This window comes from Mesoplodon bidens (assembly GCF_964165515.1).
Source record: "Mesoplodon bidens genome assembly, chromosome: 3".
Taxonomy (NCBI): domain Eukaryota; kingdom Metazoa; phylum Chordata; class Mammalia; order Artiodactyla; family Ziphiidae; genus Mesoplodon; species Mesoplodon bidens.
In genome coordinates this window covers 92,247,965-92,264,224 of record NC_138178.1, presented here as the reverse complement: position 1 = coordinate 92,264,224, position 16,260 = coordinate 92,247,965, and the positions used below count along the sequence as shown (strand labels likewise).

Genomic DNA, 16,260 nt, shown 5'->3' with positions numbered 1-16,260 from the left:
GGAGTTTAGAGAGAGGTTTATCCCACCCCTGCCCTGCTTAGGAGCAGATGGTGCCCACTGAGGCTGCTGGGAGGATTACAATGCTTTGAAATGTAAGAGGACTATTAAGATTGACCAATCTTTTTGTTTCGATTCATTGAGTATCCCCAAAGGACGCCACCTGTCCACAGTCGCCTATCCATTCCCAGCACAGCTCCTGGGCTTTCACAAACCCTTAACCCTTGGTGAGAGTTAGACCAGGGCTGCAAGTGGCCAGAGGCAACTTGGCAGGAGCAGCTTTCCCCTCGCTCAAAGGTCGTAGACTCTAGGGCCTAGCCATGGGGAGAGGCTCGGAGATGGAGCAAAGATGAAGACCTAGACCTTCTCCCTCTCTTTGCAGGGTCTAAAGGCCTGAGCCCTCCTCCTTAACACCTGCCTAGTCAGGGACATCCCAGCCCAAGGCAAATTTGGCTGTACTATATACTGGCACTGTGCTGAGCATTTTCCCGTGAAAACAAATGAACAAAATGAGGTCACTTGATTTGAACACTCATATTTAAACCCCTCTGCTGTCTGTAGCACCTGTACATAACTGCCAAGCTATGTTGCCCTTCTCAGAAAAGTCTAGAACTTTGTCTTTGGACCCTGTCTCTGTCCTCCCCATTCTGTGCTCCCTTGTTCTCCAACTCAGAGTCAACACGTCAGTTCAGTAAACATTTCTTGAGCATCACAATGTAACAGGCAGCACTGTGCAAGGTACTCCTGCCTCTTGGGGGAAGATAGGCAGGCACCGCAGTGCTTTCCATCTTTCCCTCATCTTCACAGATAATCTGATCAATGACTTGGGACTAAATTGTAAATAACTGATAATGCATAAAACATGGATGCTCCTTAAGGGTAGTCAGCAAAGTAGTAAATCTCTAACTGTAACTCCTCAAGAATCTCTCTGAGAAGTGTTTGGGAGCCACCAGCTCTGCCCACAGATGAGATCAGGTTTCCAGATTATCTGCCTGCACCTCAAGCTTCCCTCAACTTGCCCCTGACTCCAGGCTCACCTTGAGCTGAGAAGCCTGAGCAGGTATCAGAAAGAAGCCAGTTTTACCTCCACTTTGGGACCACAAGCTCCTCTATCCAGATGACCATTTTAATAGCCTAACTGCTCCATCAAGGAGACTGAAGAGTGATTGCAGCAGGTCACACCTTCCCTGTTTATTGCAGGATTCCTTGAGACTACAGAGTGTGCTGGTTAAGAGTCAAGTGACCACCACTCCTTAGCCATGGGGCTGTGGACAGGCCACAGTTAACTCAGGTGAAGTGGAGATAATCCCAGCCCGACCTCGAAGAGCTATCATGAAGAGTCAATAAGTGATTCTGCATTCCCATCTCCCCCTCACTCACCGGTACCCATAACAGCTGCAAATACCCAGCACTGCCCATACCTCACAGGCTGCCCACCTCTGGCCGCCCACTGTCACAGGATGGCCACGCTGCCCGTCCACTCCAGTGGGCTGACCCCCTGGGAGTAGTCCTCTCTCCAGCTCCCCTGCAGCACACCGCTGTCGTCATTGCTGTTGATCTGCAGAGGAGAGACAGGTGGGTTTTCGCGGTGCAGTGGGGGGTAAGCTCAGGCAGGGCCGGGGAAGCTTCTGGCCTTACCATGGCGCTCACCACCCTGCAGACATACACCACATTGTTCCACTGGGAGTAGTCTTTGGTTGGGTTCTCTAAGAAGTACAGGCTCTTGTTCAGAATCTCAAAGCAGATATCTATCATGTCCTCTTCAAACTTCCAGGGGATTTCAAGGAAGAACAAAGAGAAGAGTAAAAACGTCTAGAATTCTGAAGCCAAGTCAGTAAACACTGACGTTTAGGGGTAGGGCTAAATATCAGACAAGTTCCTGCCTTCAAAGAGCTTGTAAGTCAAGTTGGGAATGTGTTAAGATTCAGAATTTTGAAGAACTAACCTGTGTGTTTCTGATGGAAAATGCAAATGGATTTGGAGAGATGAGAGTCAGCTGAAAGCATCAGAGAAGGCTATTAGAGCCGGTGGGCTTGCAAGGACAAGGTAGACAGGAAGAGAGCGGAGTGGAGGTGTTCACCCAAGGTCTTTGGGTGTGATGGGTACCAGAGACAGAGGCTCAAAGATTTTCCTTCTGGAGGACTTGCGAGAGTAGGAAAAGATTGGATGGATACATATAAGGCCAGGCATGTGAGGAGAGGGGGAAGAGTGTGGAGAACCTTCAAATCAGGTAGAGGGTTCAGGGCTGATGGTGTGAGCACAGGAGAAGCCAGTGTACACTCAAGACATACATCTACAACATGTATTTGCTACATGTGTCATAACCCTTTTGGCTGCCAAATGCCCTGGTATTTTTCTGAGTTTCAAAAAATTACACAAGTTGTTGGAGAACAGGGAACCTGATCTTCCTCAGCAAGGCTCCGTGCTTCCTGCCCCCAACACACTCTTCCCTCCCGGTGGGTGTGGACAGGGCTGAGAAGGCAGTGGGAGGCGGAGAGAAACTATCCCAGCCACGGATGGTGGTTGAGAATAGAAAAGTTGCCCAGAGTCAAAGGTCCCCCGCTGTGTACCCTAACTGGATATTTGGTGTTATTAAAGAATTGCTGTTCATTATTTCAGTTATAATACTGTATTGTGGCTCAGTTTTTCAGAGAGTCATCATCTTTTAGAACTATATTTGGAAGTACTACTCGATTAAATGATATGGTAATTTGCTTCTCAAAAATCCAGTGATGAGATGCGAGGAATGGGGGAGAATACACCAGGGATCAGCAAAGTTTTTCTGTAAAGGACGAGATAATAAATATTTTAGGCTTTGCAGGCCATAGGGTTTCTGTCTCAACTACTCAATTCTGCCATTGTAGCATGAAAGCAGCCACAGATGATACCTAAATGAATGAGCATAGCTGCGTTCCAATGAAATGCTGTTTATTAGACACTGAAATTTGAACTTCGTATAATTTGCACGTCACGAAAAACAGTTGGCCCTCTGTGTCCGTGGATTCTACATCCATGGATTCAACCAATAGGCTCAAAAATATTAGGGAAAAAAATTCCAGAAAATTCCCAAAAGCAAACCGTGAATTTGTTGCACAGTGCCAGCAACTATTTACATAGCATTTACATTGTTTTAGGTGTTATAAGTATCTAGAGATGATTTAAAAGTACATGGGAAGTTGTGCATAGGTTATATGCAAATACTATGCCACTTTATTATTTATTTATTTATTTATTGGGGTGTGAAGTTGAAAAGAATAGTTTTATTGCTTTACCAAGCAAAGGGGGCCACAGAGGGTTAATGCTCTCCAAACTGAGTGTCCCGACGTGGAGGGGGTAGTGAGGAGTTTTATAGTAATGGTTCAAAGAGGAGGGTGTGATCAGCTCATGGACTTTCTTCTGATTGGTTGGTGGTGAGGTAAGTGGGAGTCAGCATCATCAACCTTCTGGTTCCAACCGGTCCTCCGTCCTGCCAGTTGTGGCAGCATGCAGTTAACTTCTCCCACCTGGCAGGGGTTTCAGTATCTGGTTTCAGGACTTAATGAAGCTCAGGTTCTTGATGTCTCATGGCAGAAAGAATTCAGTGAGAGACAAAGTGATAGGTAAGAAGTGGATTTATTTAAAGAGAAACACACTCCACAGACAGAGCATGGGCCATCTCAGAAGGCGAGAGCAGCCTATGCCACTTTATATAAGGGACTTGAGCATGCTTGGATTTTGGTATCTGTGGAGGCGTCCTGAAACCAATCCTCTGCAAATACTAAAGGATGACTGTGTTATTTTTAAAAAATTCTTTTTTTCAGCAGTTTATAAAGTATGAAAACCATTCTAAACTCTTGGGCCATGCAAAAACAGGCAGTGGGCCACATCTGGCCCACAGGCTATAGTTTTCACATCCCTGATTAGAAGAAACAAAATACACCATAAATTGATCACTATTGAAGGTAAGAGGTTCATGGAGGTTCATTATAGTAGCCTGTCTACTTGCATTATGTTTTAAGTTTTTCATAAAATATTAAAAACTGAGAAGGAAAGACATCTCCTCTTCCCTCCTTGCATCTCTCACTGGAAGGGAAATTGGTCCAGCACTGCACATCCTGACTTCTGTTAGTGGCACTTCATAATCTAATAGAGTTGTCTGAGGCCCACTTCAGGTGACAGTGTTACCTGCCTATAGTTCCAGGGCCAGGGGGTGATGACTCTTTCATGACCATTGTAAACAGAGCCATAGTCCATCATGATATACTCCTGCAGCAGTATTTCACTTGGCAGGTAGACATCGTCCTCTGAGCAGTTAAGAATAGCAGAGGGGGCAAAGCCCCAAACCAAAAAACAAACAGTAATAAAATTAAAAACAGTAATGACAGTATCTTGCTGGATAATCAGATAAGCAATGGGTTGATGGCAATAGAAATCAAGACTAGACCCCATAAAGGTCTGTGTGCTTTTCTAGGGGCCAGCGATATAATCTATACTTTAAAAAAAGATGATCTTTTCTTTATAAAAGCCTCAAGCTTTTCATAGAGATTTGGAAAATATGGATGACAGAAAGAAGACAATGAAGATCACCCCTTCTTACTACTCAGAGACAGCCATCGTTACATTTTAGTGTATTCTGGCTGTGCTCTCTTTCTCGGCACATATATGTAATTACGATCATATGAGTTCCATTTTCCTAATTGATTTCACTTAACATCACACCATGAACATTTTCATCATGCCATTAAAAATTCTCTGTAAAGATGATTTTTAGTGAGCACATGGTAACACATTGCATAGATGTGCAGCATTTTATCTTCAGGGCTTTCTAAGTAGATCCTCACAGAGTGTTCCCAATGGATCAGTTAGAATTACAACCTGTGAGCAAGTTATACCTGCACTTCAAGGGTTAAAAAGCAGGATGAAAGTCCCCAGAGGGTGGGTTGTGCTGTGATCAGGGCCCTGAGAGATCTCCATCTTCAGAGTGTAGGGACCAATGACTGCATTGGCTGGTGTGAAAAGGGAGACAAAGAGCGAGTTGGCATGAATGGTGAAGTCAGAAGCACTCCAGACATTGCCTTGTCGGGCCTGGGTGAGCAAGAAGGTGGCTCGGGTTCCCAGCAGCTCTGTGGGCTGTGGTCCTGTGTAAGAGAGAATGGCCCCAAAGTGAGGTGCAAAATCTATGTGACACGATTTCAGGGGAACTGGGAGGACCCTTACCTTCTCCTACCACTTGCTAATCCTTTTACTGCCACTGGGTGTCCTTGGTCATGCACTTAAGATTTGTGGGCCTCAGTTTTTTAATCTGTAAAATGGGATCGTAGTAGTACCCACCTGAAACTCTTGTCACAGGGATTAAATGAGATAATGTGTGTGAATTTTTAGCACAGTGCCTGTTGTGTATTTAAAAGTTGTCTGTTGGGGCTTCCCTGGTGGCGCAGTGGTTGAGAGTCCGCCTGCCGATGCAAGGGACACGGGTTCGTGCCCCGGTCTGGGAGGATCCCACATGCCGTGGAGTGGCTGGGCCCGTGAGCTATGGCCGCTGAGCCTGCGCGTCCGGAGCCTGTGCTCTGCAACGGGAGAGGCCACAACAGTGAGAGGCCCGCGTACCGCAAAAAAAAAAAAAAAAAAAAAAAAAAAAAAAAAAAAAAAAAAAAAAAAAAAAAAAAAAAAAAGTTGTCTGTTATTATCACAATCTTAGTTTGCTGAGTTGGCCAAATCTTTTCTTAACAGCGCTAATAGGGTCCCGGGGGTCCCAGGAGAAGAGAGGGGAGGGCGGTTCAGAAAGGATTGGCAGGGGCCCTTGAGGTGAACTTTGTCTTGGGGAGGGGTGGTCTCAGCCACAAAGGTGATGTAGTCGGTCCCAGAGTGGAAGGGTCAGTTGAAATGCAGCTGGATTGTGAAGGACTCACTGCGGCGCACGATGAGCCGCTGCAGACCCATCTCCTGCGTGTGATGTTCCTGGTTGTTCCTGGTATTCTGCAGGTCGACGGACCTGAGCTCCAAGGCTGCCACTGGGACGAGGGTTGGCGGGGGGACAGGTCACTGCCCAGCTGTGGCTCCCTGGGCTCAGCATCCCCTGACACTTCTTGACATTTCGTGGCACCTGGCTCTGACTTGGGTAAAATTGCTGACCAGATCTTAGCTCTCTGCCACCTGCCCCCTAGTCTCAGGACTCAGCCTCAGAGAGCATTTCAGCATCGTGATCCCAGTGACCTCTGGACCTGGACCTGGAGCCACAGTGCTCGAGAACTGGGGTCCCAGACAGCACAACGTTTCCAGATAACTGAAACTTAACCTCAAAGTGCTGCCATGTACTCTTTTTTTTTTTTTTTTTACTTGTTGACAGTTTTGCTTTATTTATTTATTTATTATTTTTGGCTGTGTTGGGTCTTCGTGTCTGTGCGAGGGCTTTCTCTAGTTGTGGCGAGCGGGGGCCACTCTTCATCGCGGTGTGCGGGCCTCTCACTATCGCGGCCTCTCTTGTTGCGGAGAACAGGCTCCAGACGCGCAGGCTCAGTAATTTTGGCTCACGGGCCCAGTTGCTCCGCGGCATGTGGGATCTTCCCAGACCGGGGCACGAACCCGTGTCCCCTGCATCGGCAGGCAGACTCTCAACCACTGCGCCACCAGGGAAGCCCTGCCATGTACTCTTAATCACTTTTGTTGACAATCTTTCTAAAAAGTACTCTATTATCCTGATGATAGAAGAAAGAGCATACTCGAATTTTGTATGAATTAAGTCAATGAGCCGACTGGAGGCTGGGACCTCAGCTACAGGCAAGTCCCTGCTTTAGGATATGGGGGAGGGTGGGCACCTCAGCGTTATTTGCAGCTTATTTCTTGCTTCTCAGGCATGTTCCAGGTGGATGAGGGTACTGGCTGCTTCCTAGGATGTACACTTAGTGTGTAATTTTAAAACTCTCATAGCATAATGGGCAAGGTGCAGGCTCTCACCATCTTGGCTGTGAGACCTTAAGCAAGTCACTTAAGGTACCTAGACATCAAAAAAATGGTGACAATGCTGTTCCTACCTCCTAGAATTCATGTGGACATTAAGTGAGGATTCACAAGTAAAGACCTTAGCATAGTGGCAGGTGCAGGGTAAGCACTCAGTCATCAGTAGTTGCTCTTAGTACTGATAATAATGCAGCCTCAGATTGCATTTGCTTTGCTATTTTTGCTGGTGATAAAAATTCATTAGGTCCTTTCCCCCAGTAGTACCTCAGTTTATCTCAGTGGTTCTCAACAGGGGCAATTTTGCCCCCTAGAGGACATTTGGCAAAGTCTGGAGACATTTTTGGTTGTCACAACTGGGGGAGAGGCTGCTACAGGTGTCTAGTGGGTAGAGGCTGGGGATGCTGCCAAACAGCATCCTAGAGGAAAAACTCGTGTTTGCTCCAGCCAGTTTTTGTGCCATTTGCATTTTGAACTTTTTTCACATAAGTTCTTTATATTTTCACTAAATGAGTTCACTTTGATAGTTTTAGCCCATCTTTGTTACCTGGCTGGATTTTTTTTGAGTCCTAATTCTTTCACCTAAACGCTTTATCTTACTATCTGGGAACTGGCTAAACAGTCTTCCAGGTCTCTGTCCAGGTCATTGGTAATACGATGGTTCTAAGCATTAAGGCTTAAGTCAGAGGCCAGTGGAGTATTATTGTTGGAGATTCCTTCCACGTTAACACTGAGCCATTAGGAAATACTCTTTAAGTATAGTTGTTCAACTAGCTGTGCTTACATATAATTCTTTATGTGAAGAAATTGGATTAAGTGTTTTAAAATTTCCTTCACAGTCTAAAATCAAATCCAGCTTTCATTTTGCATCTTTCCCACAAATTTGTCAGACATCTGGCTGAAAACAGAACGTGCATGATGGTCCCTTGACCCTCCCTCCTAGTAACAATCTTTCCTTGAGGCAGATTCAAAGATGAATCACTGGATCAAATAGTACAAAGTTTTTCAACCTCTTAAATGTCACTTAGGCACTTAAATAGTTACATTATTGGAACCAGAAAATTCAGGGCAAGATCTAAGACAGATGCCTGTGAGTTATTAAACAACATTTTGTAAACACGTCTAATCTATTAGTAGTTTGTGAAAGCAGTTTAGAGAAATGTGACCAATACTTTTTTTAAAGAATAGAATAGAGGTCTTCCCTGGTGGCGCAGTGGTTGAGAGTCCGCCTGCCGATGCAGGGGACACAGGTTTGTGCCCCAGTCCGGGAAGATCCCACATGCTGCGGAGCAGCTGGACCCGTGAGCCATGGCCACTGAGCCTGCGCATCCGGGGCCTGTGCTCTGCAACAGGAGAGGCCACAACAGTGAGAGGCCCGCGTACCACACACACAAAAAAAGAATAGAATAGAAAATATCACAATGCATCCTACATAGGAAAAGCAAGCATAATTTTATGTATTATATAACTGGATCATGATGTAAATTGTGGGTTATAGTCAAAAAGTTTGAAAGCAACTAGCCTAGATCCTTGTGGAAACTGATACATCTCATTTGTTCCTGAGGGGCCTGCATTTTCATACCAGGACCTACTGAGCCTTCACAGAAGCCTCTCCACCTGATACATAACAACCAATGTCCATACGATCCTGAAAGATCAGATACCTGAAAGGGGCAGTGAAGAGCACACAGGTGTGTGCATCACCTCCACAGTGGGGAACGGGACTGGGGGCAGCCTTTTCCTGGCTGCTGCCCACAGCTCAAAGCATTGTTCCTAAGGGCAGCCCACTCAGTTTCCCCTTTACCCAGGCCAACTATTGGTTTAGGAAGGAAAGGGGAGGAGGAAGAAGGAAGATATCTTCCCCTCCACGCCCAAGGTTTACAATGCATGGAGAAAACTCATTTTCCATTAGGGGACTCAGTTTTTTGTTTTTCTTTTTATTTTACTTAATATAATTATGCATTTGGCTCACTGAAGTGCTTTTCATGTCAGGGAGACAATGACTTCAGAGAACAAATGGGAGGGCCTTCAAGGGAGCAGGCAAAGAAAGCCAAGAGGATTAGAAAGAGGTTCAGCAAAGCAGGAAATCAAGCAGAATCAATTAGTAAAAGAACATGGCAATGCCCACAAGTCCTTCTCGCCTTGGCCACCAGCCCACACTGGTTAATGATGAGTAAGAGATGTAAAGCCCAGCCACATGACTCCTGGTGCTTGACTAAGATAAAGACAAGGATATAAAAGGATCAAAATATATCCCCATGTATTATGAGCCTTAAAACAAATAGAGAATTTAGAACAGCCATCTGCCTGCAATGAGCTCTGAGATGCAAAGCTCCTGCCATCTGAGACATCAAAAACCAAGCCAGCCCTGTGCTCCTGGATGCCCGTCTCCCCCTCGGGTCTTGGCTCAGAGGTAACATCCCACAGGGGCTTTCCTTGACCTCTGAACATGATGCCCCATCTCCCACCCTATGATCATCTGCCATCACAACACCCTTTTTATTTTCTGAAGAGCACTTCATAGCATCTAGAAGTAGTTCCACGGAAGCAGAGACCTTGGCCATCTTCTTACACCTGGACCCCCTTTGCCTAGAACGGAGCATTGTTCCTAATTGCTGATAATTACAGCTAATGTTCGCTGAACACTCACTACATGCCATCCACTGTCAGAAGCATTTTACGTGTCTGAAACCGTTTATGTGCTTACAGCCTGTGGATGGAGGTGTTCATATTGTCCCTGACATGCAGGAATGGGAGGACTGGGATCAAACCCAGGCAGAGCCTCTGCCCCCTTAACCTCCACAATCTCCCGCCTTACCTGGTGGGTGCTCAGAGATGTTTGCTGAATGGATTTGTGCTTGCATGTGTGAGGTACGAGGAGAATAATCTGGCAGGAGGGCAGTGGGGCTGTAGAGGAGGAGAGAGAGAAAAGCCTGTGAGGGCAGCAGGGCCAGGATGAGGAGTGGCTTGACTCCAGGCAGAGATGCTGCTATTTGCTCAGTAGTAATGGGTATACCTCTCCTTGATGGAAGGATAAAATGTTATATCTTTCTGAGGGCAATTTATCAACATTTCTTACAAAATAAAAGAAAGCCTTAAAACATAAATTCCTTTGATCCACAGATTCCTCCTCTAGGAATTCTTCCTAAGAAAAAAATCATAATTTGTGTATAAAAATGTAAACATAAGGATATTCAGTGCAGCCCAAATATCCTACAATGAGTCAGATACATAAACTTTATTCCTCTCATCCTGATGTAATCAACAAAAGGACAAAGGATATTGGGAAATAATGCATGAGATATTAAAAAGCAACATAAGAAGTTTAAAAAACAATACATTACAGATTAACTGTAGGTGGTAAAATTATGGGAAATTTTTCTTTACTTTGAGTTTTTCCGTGTTGGTCAAGCTTTTGCTTTGAACGTGTATTCCTTTTATATTTAAGGGAAAGTGTTCCTTTGATTAAAGGCAGGGTTTTTTTGTTTATTGTTTATTATTTATTTATTTTACAGCATGTTCTTATTAGTTATCTATTTTATATGCATCAGTGTATACATGTCAATCCCAATCTCCCAATTCATCCCACCACCACCAACAACCCCCTGCCACTTTCCCCCTTTGGTGTCCATACATTTGTTCTCTACATCTGTGTCTCAATTTCTACCCTGCAAACCAGTTCATCTGTACCATTTTTCTAGGTTGCACATATATGCGTTAATATACGATATTTGTTTTTCTCTCTCTGACTTACTTCACTCTGTATGACAGTCTCTAGATCCATCCACGTCTCTACAAATGACCCAATTTCGTTCCTTTTTATGGCTGAGTAATATTCCATTGTATATATGTGCCACATCTTCTTTATCCAGTCGTCTGTCGGCGGGCATTTAGGTTGCTTCCATGACCTGGCTATTGTAAATAGTGCTACAATGAACATTGGGGTGCATGTGTCTTTTTTTTTTTTTTTTTTTTTTTTGCGGTACACGGGACTCTCACTGTTGTGGCCTCTCCCATTGCGGAGCACAGGCTCTGGACACGCAGGCTCAGCGGCCATGGCTCACGGGCCTAGCTGCTCCGCGGCATGTGGGATCTTCCTGGGCCAGGGCATGAACCCATGTCCCCTGCATCGGCAGGTGGACTCTCAACCACTGTGCCACCAGGGAAGCCCCAGCATGAATTTTTGTCACAGTTCTATCTGGTTAGTTCTTCAGGATGAGAGAACATTAATTCAGGTTGCCAATGACTACACATTTGCCATGCTCCTCGGGTTTGTATTTACTTCTCTTCTACCTTGGGTAGCGGTACTTTGGTTCTTCATCTGCACATTCTTTTTCTCAGGTCTCCCCAGGGCTGATTTTGTAGACCATAGTTCTCATCTTGTAAAAAAAAATAGCATGAATAATACCATATATCTTAGTTTCATAATCTTAGTAACCTTAGGGACTTGAAGTGATTCTTATCAGATATAGCAAGAGAAGGCACTCACTCACCAAAGAGGAGATTCATCAACTGAGGAACTGTCATGCAGACACCAGCTGAACAAGAGTCATGCACAAGAACTATCAATCACTTGATTCTATCCCCCTGAAGTTAACTTTCTTTGTGGCTGTGAAAATTTTTATTCAGAACTTATAAAAAAGGTATACAGTGTAACCCCAACATGGTTAGAAAGTCCTAGAAAATGTTTAAATGTATCAGATCTTGCTTTTTAAATATTTCTATAATGAGCATATACACAATAAATAGCAACAGTTTTTTTTAATCTATAGCCTTTTAAAAAATTGAAGTAAAGTTGATTTACAATGTTGTATTAGTTTCTGGTGTACAGCAAAGTGATTCAGTTATACATATATATACATATTCTTTTCCATTGTGGCTCATTATAGGGTATTGAATATAGTTCCCTGCGCTACACAGTAGGACCTTGTCATTTATTTTATTTTTTAAATGTAATTTTTATTTTATATTAGACTATAGTTGATTTACAAAGTTGTGTTAGTTTCAGGTGTACAGCAAAGTGATTCAGTTATCTACTTGATATATGGTAGTTTGTATCTGCTAATCCTAAACTCCTAATTTATCCCTCCCCCACTTTCCCCTTTGGTAACCATAAATTTGTTTTCTTTGTGAATCTGTTTCTGTTTTGTAAATAAGTTCATTTTATCATTAACAATAAGGGTTTTTCAATGAGCTGTTGGCTAACACATAGCAGGGTACAGAAATTCGATGCTGTGTGCTGTAGTCGAGTTGACACTGGTGTGAGTCTAGGTCGTCAGCTCAAACCCAAAGTGACCACAAGCAAATCTTACCCAAACTGCAAACTCAAAGGAAATCGGGCTAGAGGGTAGGTTGCAGGCTCAAGTCACTATGGAGTGGATCTTCTTTATAGTTAATATGTGTTTAATATGCTAGTCTTCTTCTAAAATAAGAAAAAAAATCCACTGTCTCTGTGGTTACTTATCTCTGTCACTACCCACCAGATGTCTGAGTGGAAGATGGGGGAAGCAGCGGGACTAAGAGAGGGGTTCCCGAAAGCAGATGTTTATAATCACAGCTGTGTTCTAAAGGTTCTGGCTGATTCTCTCTGCACTTCTGACCAAGGGCACAGGTTTGCATGACAGGCTTGCATTTGGGGTGTCACTGTATTATTTTTCACTAGTGCTACTCTGTTCTTCCCCAGGAAGCAAGTGGCACAGGATATATCGCATTAAAAAGGTATGAGAGGGCTTCCCTGGTGGCGCAGTGGTTGAGAGTCCGTCTGCCGATGCAGGGGACACAGGTTCGTGCCCCGGTCTGGGAGGATCCCACATGCCACGCAGCGGCTGGGCCCGTGAGCCATGGCCTCTGGGCCTGCGCGTCCGGAGCCTGTGCTCCGCAACGGGAGAGGCCACAACAGTGAGAGGCCCGCGTACCAAAAAAAAAAAAAAAAAAGGTATGAGAAAGATATGGTGATGTTAAACCCCAACAATGAGAGATCGTTGTTCAATTCCAATGTTGACACCTGTATTTCCAGGTGCTGGAAATACAATGGTGAATAAGATACTATCCCTACCCTCAAGGATCTTCAATCTAGTGTGTAGACAGACGAGAAAATAGATTATAATACAATATGGATGATAGTTACAAGGTGCTCTGGCAACACAGAAGAGTAACCCATCCCAGCCTGAAAGTGTGGTGGATTCGAACCAGGGAATCATTTCCAAAGATAAGCCTTGAGTCAAGTAGGAGTTTTATGAACAAAGTTGGGATAGTGAGGTTGATAGTAAGGTAGCAGAGGTAGTCTTAAGAGTCCCAACAGGGAGAACACGGTCAAGTAAAAGAATGGAAGCATGTAACAGTATTCTGTCCTTTGGGTCCCAGGTATACTTCCTATATAAGTGGGATGTCAATAAGGGGAGGAGGAGTGGCAGGGGATGAAGCTTGTGAGATAGGGAATGTCAGATTCTGGCTTTATGACAAAGCTGCCAATGAAGAATTACATAGTATGTATAATAAATATTAATAGAGAAAGAAATGAAAATTAGAAAAAAGCAAGACAATGGGGGAGGAAGGGTGGTGGCAAAGCTTTTTTCCTCTTTAAATTGCTGATGTATCCATGAATAAGAAAGATCAGTTTTGCTAACTTTTCCTGAAATAGCAAGTCTAAATATGAATCAGAGGTTGAGACTCTTTTCATTAGAAAAGCCTAAAAATGTGGACAAAAGCTAGGGAATGAGAAAAGCTCTATGTAGTGTAATATCCTAAAAATCATTCTTATTACAATTTATTTCCCAGTCTTAGTCTGCCAATTAGGTGGCAAATGACTTTTCACATAAATATTAGGGCAAGGTCTTTCCTCTCCCTGTTAAACTTACTTTGAGAGTTACACACCAAGTCATGCCCAGTGAAGCATCAGCACATCCTAGGAAAATCCTGTATTCATGTGCTCGCAAGCACATTTATGCATGTTCCTACTCCCTCAGATTAGCCTTTTGGCAAAGTGAACTCATTTCATTTCCAATGGATATGGGGTAACCATGGTCCATTGTTGAGCAAAAAGGGATGAAGATCAGCTGGAAACTGCAATCAAGAAGTTGATAACTCTTATAACTACCCCAGAGCTCCATACCAGAATTTTAAAACAAAGATATTCAGAGGTGAAATGGAGAGGCAAAAAACATAGTCCAACTTCAGTTCTTAATCTGGCCCACATCTCTAACTGCTGTGGATTACTGTTATGAAACTGGGATCCAGCACCTCTGAGTGCTGCTCCAAAGGCACAGAGTTAATGTTGAGGACAAAACTCTAAATGCTCTAAAGAGTAGAGCTTGAGAAATGAATAACTCTTTAACTGAGTATGATGCATGTGTAGGGTCAGAGGTGGAGGGCATGCTTAATCTGGTAATCACATAGAAGTGTGGAACAAGCCCAATTACTCATAATGCACCATACTGGGCAGCACTTAAGAGAACAGGCATCACTGTGCTAGTAATTTAGGTCTGGCATACATCCACATTCTTCTGACAGCCTCCCCCTCCCAACCCCACCCCTCTATATGGCCCCAAAGTAACGAAATAATAATGGTTGATGGTACCATCTAAGAAGTAACATAATGGAGGAGATACCCTGGGCTTTGGAGTTATTTTAGGTTAGAATTCTGGTACTAACTACTACATAGCTGAGAACACTCACTTCATTAATGTTCTGCTTTGATCTGCTCCTAAAAGTTGGAGGTAGGCTTGTGGTGAACTTAAAAAATACAGAGCAGGGCTTCCCTGGTGGCGCAGTGGTTGAGAGTCCGCCTGCCGATGCAGGGGATGTGGGTTTGTGCCCCGGTCCGGGAGGATCCCACATGCCATGGAGCAGCTGGGCCCGTGAGCCATGGCTGCTGAGCCTGCGCGTCTGGAGCCTGTGCTCCACAACGGGAGGGGCCACAACAGTGAGAGGCCCGCGCACTGCAAAAAAAACCAAAAAACAAAAAAACCCACAGAGCAGCCTTTTCCCCTTCCAGTCACAGTCCTGCCAGTAACCTAGTACCTGACCCACTGATAGCCTTGCAGATGCCTAGCCATAGTTAAGGCCTTTGTTTACCAGGACTCACGACAGTAACTAATAACTCTCCCAGAAAGGGCTCTGCAGTCTCAGGGAAGCTGAAGTTAAACAGTTTATTGTTTGTCTTCTCCTGGGAACCTTCATCCAACAGAGCCAACATTGCCCTCTCCATACACTAGGCTTGCGTTTGCTACTTGGTTTTCATATTGAACACTTTTTACATGCATTTATATGCAAAGTTGTTAATTAAAATATTAGGGAAAAAAGATTCTCGGTCATACTAAGTCCATCAAGATGTTAACATTGATAGTACTTGTAGAATTTAGGTACTTGTAGAATCTCAAGTTATTATTAAGGTTTCAAGGATTGAAGACTAACAAGAAATACTGAAGTGGTACACTTAAGTACCAACAAAGCCACTACCTTTTGACACACGAATTTCACAAGGTATTCACAATTTAGATGACAAATTAAGGCTCAAGTTTTAAGGATGAATACCTAAGATGTTTCATGATCTCACAAGGCTCACCAGGAAAGATGGTCCATTTTAAGGGGATAGTTGAGGAGAGTTTAATGAAGATACTAATTAAAAGGGGTTGAGCAGGGTTAAGGGAAACCAAGTCAAGATGGTGAAGTACCTCAGTGGAGTACAGATGTTTCTTCAACGGTGGAAATGTTCTACATCTATATTGTCTAATACTGTAGCCATTAGTCACATGTGGCTATTGAACACTTAAAATATGGTTAATGCAACTAAGATACAGAATTCTTTGGAGTGATGCAGAGTTAGAGCTATACCTTATAGAAGACTACATGACAGGAGCTGTGGCTTTTACGAAAAAAATGCAGCTGTGGCCTTCCCTGGTGGCACAGTGGTTAAGAATCCACCTGCCAATGCAGGGGACACGGGTTCAAGCCCTGGTCTGGGAAGATCCCACATGCCGCAGAGCAACTAAGCTCATGCACCACAACTACTTAGCCTGCGCTCTAGAGCCCGCAAGCCACAACTACTGAAGCCCATGCGCCTAGAGCCTGTGCTCTGCAACAAGAGAAGCCACCGCAGTGAGAAGCCCACGCACCGCAACAAAGAGTAGCCCCCGCTCACCACAACTAGAGAAAGCCTGCGCACAGCAATGAAGAACCAACACAGTCAAAAATAAATAAATTTATTTTAAAAAAAGAATGCAGCTGCTGCCAACTTGCAGACTGGTAGGGGAAACACCTGGAATACTCTGACTCACTGTCCAACCATCCCTCTCTGGTACCTCTGACTGATGGAACTCACCAAACACCAGA

At 44.2% G+C, this 16,260-nt stretch overlaps 1 protein-coding gene across 1 annotated transcript in view; it reads right to left on the bottom strand.

The window, feature by feature from the left end:
• TGM5 (transglutaminase 5) overlaps positions 1-14,984 on the bottom strand; it is a gene marked incomplete at both ends in the record, with an annotated part of 29,330 nt that extends 14,346 nt beyond the window's left edge. Inside the window, 8 exon segments of the mRNA XM_081228264.1 lie at positions 1,378-1,450; positions 1,454-1,555; positions 1,636-1,764; positions 4,162-4,280; positions 4,935-5,114; positions 5,886-5,987; positions 9,749-9,837; positions 14,950-14,984. Coding sequence (XP_081084390.1) covers positions 1,378-1,450; positions 1,454-1,555; positions 1,636-1,764; positions 4,162-4,280; positions 4,935-5,114; positions 5,886-5,987; positions 9,749-9,837; positions 14,950-14,984 — 829 coding nt within the window.
• Between the last annotated feature and the right edge of the window lie 1,276 nt (positions 14,985-16,260).